We start from the raw sequence: 14,368 nt of genomic DNA, 5'->3' as shown, positions 1-14,368 counted from the left end.
ACAGGAAAACAATCCCCAGGGAAAGGCAAAGCTGGTTACAGAGGACAAAGGTTAGGCTTTATCCATTGGTATTTGATTTTTGGTACACTATCATTGCAAGCAGTAAGGGGAAAGATTTACTAAGGTATTTAGGTACCTAAACATGCCTAGCAGCATTTATAGCAGCATCTAAGTAGGTTAGGTGCCTAATTCCCATTAACTCCATCAACACGTTTAAGCTGCTAAACATCTTTGCAAAGCTGGCCGCAAAGCCGGAGCCGACGGGTGTCTGTGGGAGCCGGCGGGGCTGCGCTCCCTGCCGCAGGTGGAGCTCCCTGGAGCGGGGCAGCGCGGACGGCGCGTGAGGACCAGGAGTGCCGAGCGGACACGGGCTCCTGAGCCGGCCTAAGGCTGAGCCAGACACAAGTCACTCGGGGTAATATTTGCAAAAACGCCACTGAATGTTGGTGCTTGGTTTAGAGTACGCATTAACCTTTCTGGCTCAGTGAATTTCTTGAGCTGGGTGTTAGGAATCCCATCAGCTCCCAGCAAAGACCTGGCAGGCCACGGCACAGCGGCGTTTCCAGAGCTTCGGGAGAGCCCAGTCCTGCACAGCCTGAGCTCTTCCACAGCCACGACCTTTTTCCTTAAAGGATTTTCCTTGCCGTAACTCAATGCCAACAGACACCCTCCTGTGTGTCAGAAACAGACTTAAAGAATTGCCCAAACCATTTCTTTTGGCTTCACAAAGCAGCCTGTCACGAGAAGTGTTTAAATAGCTGGTGTACGTTACGTACGCTGGGGTGTACATTACGTGCGTTGGGGTGTACATTACGTGCGTTGGGGTGTACGTTACGTACGCTGGGGTGTACATTACGTGCGTTGGGGTGTATGTTACGTATGCTGCGATGCACGTTACGTACGCTGGGGTGTACGTTACGTGCGTTGGGGTGTACGTTACGTATGTTGGACAGACCGACGTGCGCCACACATTCTGCTTGGCCGAACCTGTCTCCAGGACTCTGGTTTGTCGGATCTGCCTCCCCCAGCAAAGCACCAGCAGCAAAACCCGGCTCCCTCTGCCAGTGGGTGCTCCAGCAGCTCGAACGCCTTCTGGGGAGCAGACGAAGCCACCCAACAGATAACGCCCATGTAGCAAATATATTCTGCAGTAAACCAGCTAGTTAAAAGGCCAAGTTACAGGAATCACTCCTATTCTATTGTACTTCTTATTTTAGTGTAAGTAATTTCTTATTCCTTGGTCTTCAGTAGAGGCTAAAGCCTCCGAGTGATTCCTAGGCAGGGGACCATTGGTCCTTAAGCTACAACCACGGGGAGCATAAATACAGGCTCCACAGAAACCTGCACAGGAATTGTAGCAAGCCTGATTTGCTTTTTTAGCTTCCTTTAAAAGTTGGGTTTTGGTAATTCTGAGAAGTTTTATGTCAGAGCAGGAAAATTGGGATTTATTCTCTCTCTCCCCTTGGCTGACCATTGGGGTTCTGCCCCATCACATACCTGCAACAGCTCTCGAAAGTAAGCGTGAGCTGATTCAGTAACACACATAGCCCAAGTAGATGAAGAAGTGATTTGTACTGTTTAATTTCAGAAGTACTTTCTATCACTGAAATCTGTACTCTGAAGTACACAAGAGATTTCCACCACCACAAATGTATTTTGAGTACAAAGAGGAATGAACGGCAGTCTGCATCGGTTGTGGTTTTAAAGGGGATGGTATTAAACAGGGAGCTTTCTAGACGAAGGCTGAGTAGGATCATCCTTTGAGAATAAAACTACTTGAGAATGACAGTGAAATTCTCTGTACGGAGCCTGGCACCACTGCACACCCGTGTGAGTCCTCAGGGCTCCAAATGAAATCGGTGTCAGAACAGATTTAGTGCTGTAAGGTTGTGTCCGAGGTGCTCCCCTTTGCATCAAATGTCTGTGTGCAAATAGCAACTGTTGCTTTCCTCCACCAGACTGATGATAAAAAAATCTATAAAGGCTTTATGTATTTGCTTACATAATATCTGTAGCTTTTCCATACGTATGTGCACCTGCCAGCACATACACCTGACTACGATGTGAATATTTAAGTGATGCTTATGGAATGGCCAGCTCACATATGTATGTGTGCTTCTATTTATCTGGTGGGGTTGATGAAAGGATCATCTAATTTACAGAGACACTGAGTAGTGTTACAAGGAAGTTATTTAGCACCTGCGAAGCTCAGTACCTTATATGCCTGTGAAGGTATTTGTGTTAAGCTATTTGCTTTGATGGGAGAATGTGGAATTTTAAATTTACTGGAATATTTGTGGTATTTGAAGGGCAGTTGGGCTGCAAGTATTCACGTAAAGATTAACACCGGTGTGTAGCAGAACAGTATTTTTCACAATGTCACCTTTACATAGAAAATAAACAGGGGTACAGGAATCATTTATGCCTCTGTGGCCATTCCCTCATAAAGCTGTAGTTTTATTATTTTAAAAGATGTAACAGGCACTTTCGTTTCTTTTTCACTTTTTATTCTGGAATAAAAATGAAAAGTTGCTGTTTACAGTGTTGCATATTTTGACAACTGCTTTTTACAAACTACTTTTAAGTTATCCTAGAACTATTTTCTCAATATACACAGTTCAGCTTAATCAAAATAATTTCACAAACTTTTTCACAGAAAGGAAGAAACAAGGGGAGATAAAGAGAAATAACCTAGGAAACAAGTATGCCAGTGTACAAAAATAGATTAGAACATTTGGAGATTGTAGGTATGAAAATGTAGTCTCAGTAACGGAACATTTGAACTAGCAGATTACCTGAAGAGGTAACGCTTACCGGAGAAGAAGCTAGAGAGATGCAGAGATCTATTTCTAACGGCTTTAATTTCTAGGCAAATTTATAAGAGAGAGGGAGAAAGAGTCTCCAAGTTTCTGAAACGTTCCCGTCCGTGGGTGGAGACAGTAAGCAGCGCAGGCAGATCGCCAGCATTTTGTCTCGATTTCTCCCCCTCTCGTGCACAGCAGCTGCGCGTCGCACGCTCGGGGCCAGGGATCACGGCCAGCTCCCCGGGAAGGGCCGGCAGTATGTGCAGAGCTGTCCTCCTCCAGCTGATCTACCAGGACAGCTTTAAATTGCTCTCCATCAAGTTTCTGCTCATGCAGCCTGCCTGATCCATAGTCTCTGTCCTTAAATAGCTTCTCCTATGAGAAACACCCAGCTAGCTGTTCCAGCGCCGCTAGCAGAATAAATCCAGACTGCGAGGGTCAAGTGGAGATTCAAAGTGCTCTTGAACAGAACTGGAAAACTGGAATCCATAAGCAATCGGGATATCATGGAAGTATGAACTGCAAGCGCCTGTCATAAAGCATCCAAATGGCTACTAGAGCTACAGCAAATACCGCAAGGAATTCAGAACCATATATATCCTCTATGGGTCATGAGTCTGTGCCATTTTCAGAAAAGGGATTTCAATAAAAATGCTTCTTGAGTGTCCAGCCCTGAAAGTGAAGCACAAGCTCTGTCCCTTCAGGCTGTGAGGCACGTAGGAGCCACTGGAGAAAATACAGCTAAAGCATTTCTGTGTTATTGCTATGAGAAGTTTTCTTAGAAATAAAAGTTACTGTGGGTCTGCTGAGCAAGCTCTTCTTCCTAATCCACACCACCTGTGTAGATTCACGGATAATTTGGTTCTGACCTAGTTAAAAGTACAAAACAATTTTTTCCTATTTGCTTATTCAATATATCCTGACATCTACTTCCAGCAAAGCCTGCAAAAAAACTTTTGCGAACTGCGCTTTGCTCCTCCAGCAAGACCATTTGGTGATCTGCTCTGCAGCTTACAGGCCAAATGCAGTAGCTTGCTGCACTGCTTCAACGAAGAGGCTTGATTAGGATTGTTAAAAAAAAGTATATTATTTTTGATTCAAAAGGATCAACAGCTACAGTATGCCTGACCTGGCACAGCTCTGTAATGCTATGGACAGAGAGTCTGGCACAGGCACCTGAACTGCAAGTCTGGTCTTCACATCCATTCCTCAGGGTACAAGGATTTTTAAATCCATGCCACACCTGCAGAAGACTGACCTCAAAAAATGTGACTGCACAGCCTCATTCCTTTGCGTCAGCCAACAGAGGTGAGCGGGAGGGCAGAGGTGTGCCTGAACCTTTCCAGGGAGGTTCTGAAGCCCTTCAGCGCGTGGCTCAGGAAAATGCAGATTGCAGCCTGTGCCTCCCTCACACTGTTACAGCCCCATTCTCCTTGGGCTGAAGGTCAGAGAGAGTTTTCTTCGGTGTATTCATCAGTGCTTCTGCGACATTTCAGGTCTTTCATTCATTAGTCAACACCTACTATATATCATATACATACACACACATTATATAAGGAGCCTCCAGAAAAACCGTAGCATAGTCATGTATTTGACAAAGCTGACATCATACGCTGTGCTGTGAATATAATGAGATTTAAAATATCCTGTTCTATTGAGGTACAGTGAAACCTGTTCATTAGCTTGCACTAGCACTCCCTATCATTTTCTTTATCCTCTTTAAATCATCACCAATGTGTACAAAATGATTTTGTTCTACTTAAAGACCAACTTTGAGGAGGTGACTGATTTCTGCTGATCCTGGAGGTGGTTTCACAGGTTTCATTGTACTTGAAACTTCACAGCTTCCACTGAAGTATTTGATGCAAGTATGTATCGGTTTAGCAGAGTACAAAAGTAGAATAATTTTCATTCTTGCCTCATATTGTTGACAAGAGTATGGTGTCCTCTACCAAAACTGTTTCTTTTTACTTGACAACTTATCAAAGACTCATTTTTCTAAAGCCCAACCATCAGTCTTGGTAAGTATTTGTTTTAAAAGTCATCAGGGCTTCAATACTTGTAATAAATTGCTAGATTTCCTCCATAAAAATACAGATCTTCAGTAGTTAAAGAAAAGGCATCTACATTACACTCACTAGCACTGGTTAAAAACCCCAAACACAGCTCACCTTGCATCTTGCAGTCAGCCATCAGCTGGAACCTCCCATGTGAAATCACAACCGATGGTCCCATCTTAACTCTCAGGCTGGTCATAGCTGTGAAAATTCCACTTCAGGTCAGGACAGTTACGCCAGTAGAGAGGTCTGAGCAGAGTGGATTGGGCCCTAAGAGAAGACTGATCCCTGCACACCAAACTGGGACAGATGAAGAACTGAAGGGAGCAGCGCTTGCATCAACAAACCCAACCAAACAACGGCAGAACCTCCTCTGACTTCAAGGGGAGAAACGTCACCAGGTACTATTGCATTAGACTAGACACTATGTAGATTAAGAAGTGTGCATCTTCTCACTAACGTGCTGTAACTAGACAAACTACTATCTGTCAGCAGATGTCCTCAGCTCTTGGACCCAGGAAGCTCTCTTATTCCATCATCATCATCCTCAGAGCAAAGCAAGCTTAGGGCGCTTGTCACAGGATGGATCCATGACGTTGTCTGTGTTACATGGCTAAAAAGAAACAAGAAATGCCATTAGCAACCCAAAAGAGGTTTGCCAATCTCCAAACAAGAAATACCAGCTGGGAGTCTGGAGTTGTAATGATCATTGCACCACTTTCAAATACAGAATTCGCTTTTAACTATGAGATTTTTACAAAGTGTGGAGTCTTCTGGGTGCCAGAACCTGGACTGAGGGTCCCATTTCCCAATACATTCAAGAGAATGCTTTTCTAAGAGACTTCTGGTCTAGACCGGTGACATTTCCTGTTAATTAATGGAGCTGTAGACAATTAACCCAGCAACAGTGTACAGCCCGGACTAGCAAAGGCTTACACAACCCCAACACGCTACCAAGGTATGAACATTGCCATCGTACCAGCTAAAGCCTGGGGCACAGTGGTCAAGGGGAAGCTGACCACCAAAAGTGGAATCATATCGTAGAAATACACTTGGTTTGTCAGAACACGAGCTAATATTCCAGCCTCATTAAGTCACTCCTCTTCTTGCAGAATAAGGTAGACGAGCAAGTCCAAAAAAGGATGTTCTTCTCACGTCCTCCAGACCAAAATCTGGACGCGCTTCCGCAGCCTTTACACAGGTAACAGGAGGGAGTCAGTTCTACTTTTTAAGGCTTAAACCCTACATCTGACATGCAGCCTAAGCTGCTTTATAGTTTTGGGTGAGCTTCTATATGAATGGAAAGAACCTGATCAAGGGCTCAGTAAGGACAGATAAATGGAATAGGCTTACTGTTTGCGGGTGAGAACGCCGCACACCTTATGCTTGGTAGTACGCATGCTAGCCATACTGTGTGTGGGCACGGCACAGCCTCTTCTCCCTTCTGGAATAACGTGTGCTTGGGAAAGGAAATAGCTTCTTTTCACTTAAAAAAAACCTCGCTAATAAATTCACAGTTTTTATAGTCAAGTCAGTGCAAAGATTAGTTCTGTAATATAAGTTCATTACAAGAACTAGCTGAAAAATATTGCACGTATAATACACACTGTAAAAGACAACAGCTCTTCTCACAAATTCTAACATACAGTGCACCTAAAGCCCATGCCTACACTCCCCTTTCAGGTGCGTTAGTTTAAATATATTATATAAACATAATTAAATATGGAACCACTCTAGATTTATGTATTCAAGTGAAAACGGATTTTGTCTTTCTGTCTTCAATACTCTCTTGAATATCTGATTATGGAAACTGATACGTTCAAGTAGGAATTTGAGTCAATATTCTGCTACACCAAGTTGTGGGTATGGGGACCACTGTTCCAGTCAACATGATCCTGCTATGATCTCACCTTGTATTCACACCTTTCACCCAAGTGCACTGAGCTCAGAACACGTTAGGTATGATAAAGACACCACCACTGTTTAAGAGGCAAGTATGATACTAATGTAAATCACATCGTGAGCTGCATGAGTAGATTAACGTCTCCCTGGACTGGTAACCTGTGAATTTAGCCACTATTTCAATTGAAGCAACACCTTTGTGAGGTGAGGACCAAGCAAGAAAAACAAAATGTGGAAGATAAAGGCCATTATCCTCAGTTCTTACCCTTAAAAACCAAACCAATCCGAAAGCTCCAGTTATGTGTAAAAAAAAAAAAAAAAAAAATAAAATCCCAAGTGCTTTTCAGGTCAGAGCAGCACTGGATGGACTCCATTCCTTCAGGAGTATATTACAAAAATGTGCACAACTTTGCTGGAGCTGTAGAGATCAGTTTCACAGCAGTTAAAACAGAAGTGCAACTGAACAACAGTAGCTACAGAAAATACAACACAGCAGATACTGACCGCTCGCAAGTTCAGTAATCATTTAGTTCTAAGAAAGTTAATGTACCATTTTTACTAGGAATGACAGATACTTCCCAAAGGTTTCCCAAGTTTAACTTTAGAAAGTGAGATGATGGCCAACATGAAGAGAGTCCTTTTAACAATGTTTCATAAGATGTTTGTGAATAATATCTAATCAAGAAATTCCCATTATTCTACAACATAGGGAAATACGTCTTCATATTTCCATTATGAATACATATTTGTAAATATACTAAGGAAAATATCTTTGCTGTATTTTTCTGCAATATTTTCTATAATGTCAGGAAATAATTCTTTTTTTTTTCCAATAAAACTTTTGTTAATATGGCTTAATACAGAAGATAGCACTCTAAATTAAAGTCCCGCACGTGATTTCATTTATCAGCATAACGCCACAGAATTCCTTCCAGTACCTGCGGAATCATGGGAGCCGAATGAACTGGATTCCATCCATTCCAGCTCTGCCAATGCAAGATTTACTGCCTGCAGTACTATTTTAAGTGTTTATATTGCCTGCTTATATCAAGCCATTTCTCAACAATCCATTACTGCATTTAAATAAGAAAAAAATTATTTAAAAAAAAATTATTTTTCCCATTTGACTTGCAGCATGCCTTGACCTGCTGTGCACCTAAATCCTTAGCTCTATTTTCTCATGAGCATGCAGTATCGATCCTGTGAAATGGGAGGAAGTGCACACGAGTAGAGGAGTTACGTGGAAAAGCATTCACATGTCTTCGATGTAACCAACTAAAGTGTTTGTTAAGTGTTTATTATTCAGAAGATTTTCTTCCTACATAATTTAGGACCAGGAGGCAAATGATAGCATGCCTAACTTCCTGGTAACTGCTGTAAGAACTTGATTTTGTTCTCATACAAATTAAATGCTAAAACTCTCCAGACATTTAATAGTGCAGAATTGTGGCATTGACATCAGGATTACAATTTTCTGTATTCCATGGCATAACGTTGTTAAATCACTGGTAAGAAAGAATTGAACTAGTTTTCATCCATTTTCAAAATATTTGGGGCCAAATTTTGCTCTGTCAATCTGCTGTAAATGCTTCTGATTTGAACTCAGGTCTTTTAAACTTGCACTAGACACTGTCCCATGAATGCTTCTGCTAGGACAGATTGTTTTAAAACCTTTGCCAAAATCCTTTCTAGGAAAAGAACTCTTATAAATAAACATTTAAGTCCAGATACCACGTCTCACATTGTAGACAGACACACACAATACGCGCAGATTATTTAGGTACAGAATAAATGTGTAAACCCCCCTGCTATTTATTTTTAGCTCTCCAAAAGTGCTGTGGCTAAAGAGCTTTGACATAATCAGTCCGAAGAGATAATCCCAGATTTACTGGTTTGCAGAACATTCTTGTATTAGAAATACATCCTCTCTGATTTGTGTGTTAGGGCCAGCAATAAAAGTGAGAGGGAATCCAAACCTACCTCTAGGTTTTGCTTAATTGATGAAACTGTTTTGAATATTAAAGTAATGTTTGGAAAGCCAGCATTACAAGTTCTAAATGTAAAATGTTTTCCATTTGTGAATGTTCCTGCTCAAAAGATTAATTTCACATTTACAGAGCAATTAACAATATTTAAAGATTTTTAGGTTTTCAAACAAGTCATTGCTATCGGAGGGTAGCCAAATTTATTGTCAGAAAACAGAAACATTTCATCTGGAAATATGTCAGTAGCTTATTCTGTCTTTTTAACATTAGTAAATTGCAGGACAAATTTTAGAGCTTGGAAAAACAAAACATGAGAATACAGGGATTTATTTTTTGGCAAAGGAATGGTAGCAAATTATTTGAAATACCATTCTAATTAACCTCCTTATGGCTCTTCTTTGCACGGAAAAGTATTTCTTTTAAAATGAGAGCTTAAGACAGACTTTTAAGAAAAGAATAATGCAAAGAAAAACTAATGGAAAAAAAAACGTCTGCACCTTTGTTAGATTTTGAGCATTGTCAAGACCTGCTTTTCACCTTAAATTGTATTCTCCAACTAGGACCACACTCTGGAGCCCAACAAGGAATCATGAAGCGTCCTGCAGACAACACAACTGCTGTAGGTCACTCTGCAGGATGCTGACCTGCAAAGCAGTCACGTACTCTTTCTTTCAAGTGGCTTTTTTCTTTTCCCTTTTGACGTGGGACAACATTACACCACCTGGCTGGATTCTTCCAGTGCACCGGGGTGACTTAGCTTTAAAAGGAGCAATCTTGCACAAGACCCATTTGCCTGAGATCTCTTCAGGAGACAAGATGCAGCCGTAAAGAGTTAATCAGTCAAACCTTCATAATGAGTAGGGACCATACTCGTTAAGGGCCAAATAGGACTTAGCTGTATCTGAACTTGGAAAGCCAAATTCTGGCCTCATATGAACCCTGTGCTTCTCTACCAGATTGAGCAGTACTGAAGATGAAAGTGAAAGCAGAACTCTGCTCACACGAAACACCACAAACACCAAGGTAGCTGTTTTCCTCCCTAAATGAACATGCCCCATAACCTAAATACACATAATCTACCGTAGCAATTTTGCTAAACTTGTAATCTTTCACGTTTTGAGTTCCCACCCTTCGCTAGCCCTTTAAAACGCTGTAACGCTCAGCTGAAGAGTACTGATGCTTGATGGAGCTTTTACCGATCCGTGCACGACTGAACGTTTTTGCAAAGCCACGGTCACCGTGCAGCAGTGCCGACAGCCGCGAGGCTGGGACACGGGAACCCCACGCTCCCAAAGCTTTACCCTTTAGCACTTTCACTGCTGTTATGGAAATAATCATTAAAAACCCACTAATGGCACTGCTAGATGTAGGTGCAACGGGCTGGAAGGGGTCATACTGTGTACTACTCAGAAATGTATTCCACACTGTGCTTTTGAGTTTTTAGACTTACACGCATATCCCAGTGGGAAGTTCTAGAGGCCCCACGTTCCTTTGGCACACGAGTACGCAGGCCCCCACGCAGCGGTGGTTTGGAGGCTAACGAGGCCCAGAGCAACAGGAGAATAAAGAACAATGCCACGGAGCGAAGATCCTGAAACTTAATCCTTCATCTAGAGGTTGTATCGTCTTCCCTGCTTGCCCTTGCAGACTCCATCTGTGTAGCTCTTTGCTGGACTACACACAGCTTTGCAAGATTCGTTTTAATTACTTTGTGCTTTGGTGCTGCGTCTTCCTGTATCTGTTCCCCTTCTGCCTGGAACAGCCTTTTGCTTCGCAAGGATCCTTCTTCACTTAAAAACCTACTGTCCCAAATCTTACGCCTTTGACGAGGCACCCAGCTCTTCCACCTCTATTTTCCTCACACTTCTCTAACTTCCTAATGCAAGTCTCTCGGGCCATGATCAGCATTCCTTATGTACCTTCTGAAACACAGCACAGTAAGAAAAAATACCATCAAAAATAGATCCTGCACAAAAATGGAGTAGTCCTAGCTTGCACCAGGCACCTTGAAGACCTTCATGTTTTGGTGGGATGAGAAAGAATTACCCTTCCTCATGCCAGCAGGTGGCAATGGAGCATCTAGGAGGTACCACAGAGCTGTCCTGAGGGCGATCACGGGAACAGCAGACCTCCTGCTTACAACCAAGCCCCCTCCCATGGCTGTGGAATTTAGAGAAATACTATACAGCAAGCCTTGGGACACGGGATGGTGAAAATGCTGGAAGCAGGCTAATGCTGTTGCCCTCAAATCTCCACTGACACTGTTTCTAAACTGTTTTACAATCAGACTGAATATAAAGTGTAGTTACTGTGCTGCAACTGACGCTTTGTGAATGCACTCCTGATTTTATTTAGGATTGCATGATTTTTGGGAGCAGAACTATTTCTCAGCTTTCAAGAGCCAGTGCTTTTAACACTTTACCCATTATGAATTTAAACGTGTTATTGAGTTTTTGTTTCTTCGACTCCAATGTTTGACCGTGAAACAAGCTCGCCGAACCAGCACGCACGTGCAGAGCCAGTCCTGGTATCTGTCATGTTTGGTGCCCTCTTTGACAACGCCACTTGCTGGAAAGCAGAAGTGAAATCCTGTACGGGGATAACCAAGTCAAGCAACAGAAAACACTTGCTATTTTGAAGAGCAAATGCTGGGAGGATCTGCAAGGAATAACTAAAGGATTTTGATTTAGTAGATAAGCAATCAGAACAAAATAAAACATCTGACTGATGCTGATGCAAGTCTATAATCAGTCAATCCTGAGAGCATCTAGGGAAGACAGTTTTTCCAGACATGGAACCTATAGGCAGTTTGGGAAGGTTTTTTGTATTATATTTATCAAAATCAGATTATTTTAAACTAAATGTTCTTTCTTCTCCTTTCCTCCTTCGGTTAAAATGGGTTTAAGACTGTACCCTCTTTCAAGGCAACATTTCAAAAGCCACACAGAGCACATAATAGTACCCCAGGAGATGCTGGGCAGCTCCTGGAGAATGGCAGTGACCTTAACTTCTATTGGCTGTAATAAGATTGAGAGCACTTGTCACCTCATGGAGCTGTGTCCTAAGGCAACATAAATGTTTCTTGTCTTTCCCTCAGGGATCATAGATTTTGCCTGAGTATTAATTAAAGATTGAGGGATATAAAGTGAAAACCCAGAAGACAGTCTCGCTATTTATTCCTTGATTAAACCGATTAAACACTTGTCTACTATGAAAAATCTATGAGCAATTTCAGAAGGCAGCTATCACTGGGAAGATTTATATAGCCAAACAGTGTGCTATATCACTGAAAATTGTCAACAATAAACAAATGGCCCAATCTAAAATAAAAACAGTAATAACAGTAGGATCTCAGCCAAGGCTGAATAAGCCCAAAGGTTTGAGTGACAGGATATGCAAACTTTTCACAGTTTTAAAGCACTACCTGAAATCTCTCTCACCCCGGTACTAGCCAACTGCAATTCCTCTCAAAGTGCTGGTTTAATACAAACTCACAATCCTGTGTCTCAAAGTGAACACCGTATACACTGTGGTGCAGTTTATTTGCATCAGAGCATGCTCAAGGCTTATGTTTAAGCTACACATGTACTAAACCAAATCAAACCTGGAGTGATGGCTTCAGATGAAGCACATACTGGAAAACCCTTGCTGCACAGCATTCTGCTGCCGATGGCTTTCCCGAAACCCAGGGCGTAGCAGGACGACTGGTGGTGTAGAGCAGCGGTGTATGTGGCTTACTCCACAAGTGCCAAATCCTGCCCTTACAAAGGAAAACTTAGCAGGAGTTGGAACTTTCACATTTCCAGTCCTACTCACAGAAGTCACTAGAGAGGTGAGAATTAGGGCTTTGGTCACATCACTGTGAGAGTAGAATTACCCGGCAGAAGTAACAAAAATCAGCACACTGATTTCAGTGGGATTGGTAGGTCAAGAGCAAAAAAAAAAAAAATCATTTAGCTTCACGTATTTTCTCACAGAAGAAATTTTAACAGCTGCCTCATATGACAGGCCAGAACCCAGACAGCACACAGTACCTGTGGAAGTTGAAAGAATGTTTCTCCATTTTGTTTCTTGATATTAAACAACAAACAACCTCTCAGGAAAAGAGATTGCTCAACCAAAAGCAGCTTAAGGTTTTAACATTCTTGTATTACAAGCTCATGTTATCATAAAATCCAATGCCAAGTTTCCTAGTTTTACATCTGAGATTATTTTCCTTATACTCATGCAAAATGATTTCAGTGAAAATCAGAGAAACTGAATTCTCTACAACCCAAATCTCTGGCAATAACTATTTTTAAACCTTAGAAATTATTTGGAATTTTCATCTGATCCCAGCCCTCTGTAGTCTTCATGAATTTTTACTTAGGAAAATGTCTTACATGAAATCATTGCTGTGCCTTTCAATAAGAAATCTTCCATCATGCAAGTGGCTGTGAAGGAAGAACAAGGGGGTACAATTTTCAAAGAGGACTATTACTTCTGGATATATTTATGCCTAGTGACCAACTTGAGACACAGCACATAGTCAGACACTTCAGATGGCAGGCATTAACACCGTGCAAATAAAAGTTCTGAGATGTCTCAGGTTGGTTATCCAAAACCCCAGAAGAAATATGTCAGGATTACCCAAATCCATATGGTTACGTCTGAAAGTGTTTGAACCGATGCTGAGCTGACGGATGCAGAGCGCTTTGGATTGTTATACATTAAAAAGCACATGGTTAGTGCTGAGCTTTATTTAAATATTTGCAACTTCTTGTGACTATATAATTATTCTTTCCTCTATTTTCAGGTAGGAGGACTTCACGATGACAGGGAAAAGGAAACATTTTCAAAAGCAACCTCTATTTTTGAGTCACATGTAAAATAGGAAAGGTCCAATTTTAAGAGATGCAAAGTCATTGCATCTTCCTTTTAACTCCATGAAAAGAGTGCTCCATGTCTCAAAATACCCATTTGTACTCACAAAAAGTTATTAAGATGAGGACACCTACGATGGTGATTTTGATAAATGAAAATTTTGGTGCAACCAACTTGCCTTCTACCGTACAGGGAGTGGGGACCGAGCTGGTGCCGGAGTCAGGCCTGGGGGGGTGCAACCACACGCTCCATCCAGCAGATCAGGGTTTTTCTTAGTTTGCTGTTCTGAACTCACTGCAACTTGAGTGGAACATACAGAAGTTTCCTTTTAGATCAGCTCTGCTCTGATTTGAATTTCATTGAACTTGGTTTTTGCTAGGAAGGGCCACTCCAACCACTACTTAGACAACCTGCAGATAGCTAGTATATTGTAACGTACTAGTATATACTGGAATGGGACATCAAAAGCAAAGCATAACACACCCTGCTATGTTGGGTTTTGGGTCCTTCTTTTGTAATGCAATGGAAAGTGTAAAGTCAAAGGAACAGCTTATCAAAGAACAGCTTTGTTTTTTTCAATTGAGCATGCACTAAGTAAAATCAACCGTGATTTATTTTCCTTCTATGATGATACCTTTAGCTCTAGTGCTATAAATCATCAATGTTTATACTACAGAAGTTCTTCATCTATCACACATGCTTCGCTATTCTTAGTTCAGTCATAAAATCATAAACAGTTTCTGCGAATGCCCAGCTT

General features: G+C 41.7%; 1 protein-coding gene across 12 annotated transcripts in view; it reads right to left on the bottom strand.

Moving 5' to 3' along the window:
* The window catches only part of STXBP4 (syntaxin binding protein 4), a 90,015-nt gene that overhangs the window by 12,845 nt on the left and 62,802 nt on the right, over nucleotides 1-14,368 (bottom strand). For 9 of the 12 annotated variants that reach the window (XM_080394423.1, XM_080394430.1, XM_080394421.1 and 6 more), the window contains one exon: nucleotides 137-5,474. The exons of 2 other annotated variants lie outside the window; for them this stretch is intronic. In XM_080394423.1, the coding sequence (XP_080250549.1) occupies nucleotides 5,363-5,474 (112 nt within the window). In that variant the 3' untranslated portion in view covers nucleotides 137-5,362. One more of the 12 variants, XM_080394431.1, reaches the window with a different exon arrangement.

The sequence above is a fragment of the Falco punctatus genome (assembly GCF_963210335.1).
Source record: "Falco punctatus genome assembly, chromosome: 1".
NCBI lineage: Eukaryota > Metazoa > Chordata > Aves > Falconiformes > Falconidae > Falco > Falco punctatus.
Note: the sequence above shows the minus strand (reverse complement) of the source record. Positions and strands in the feature narration are given on the sequence as shown.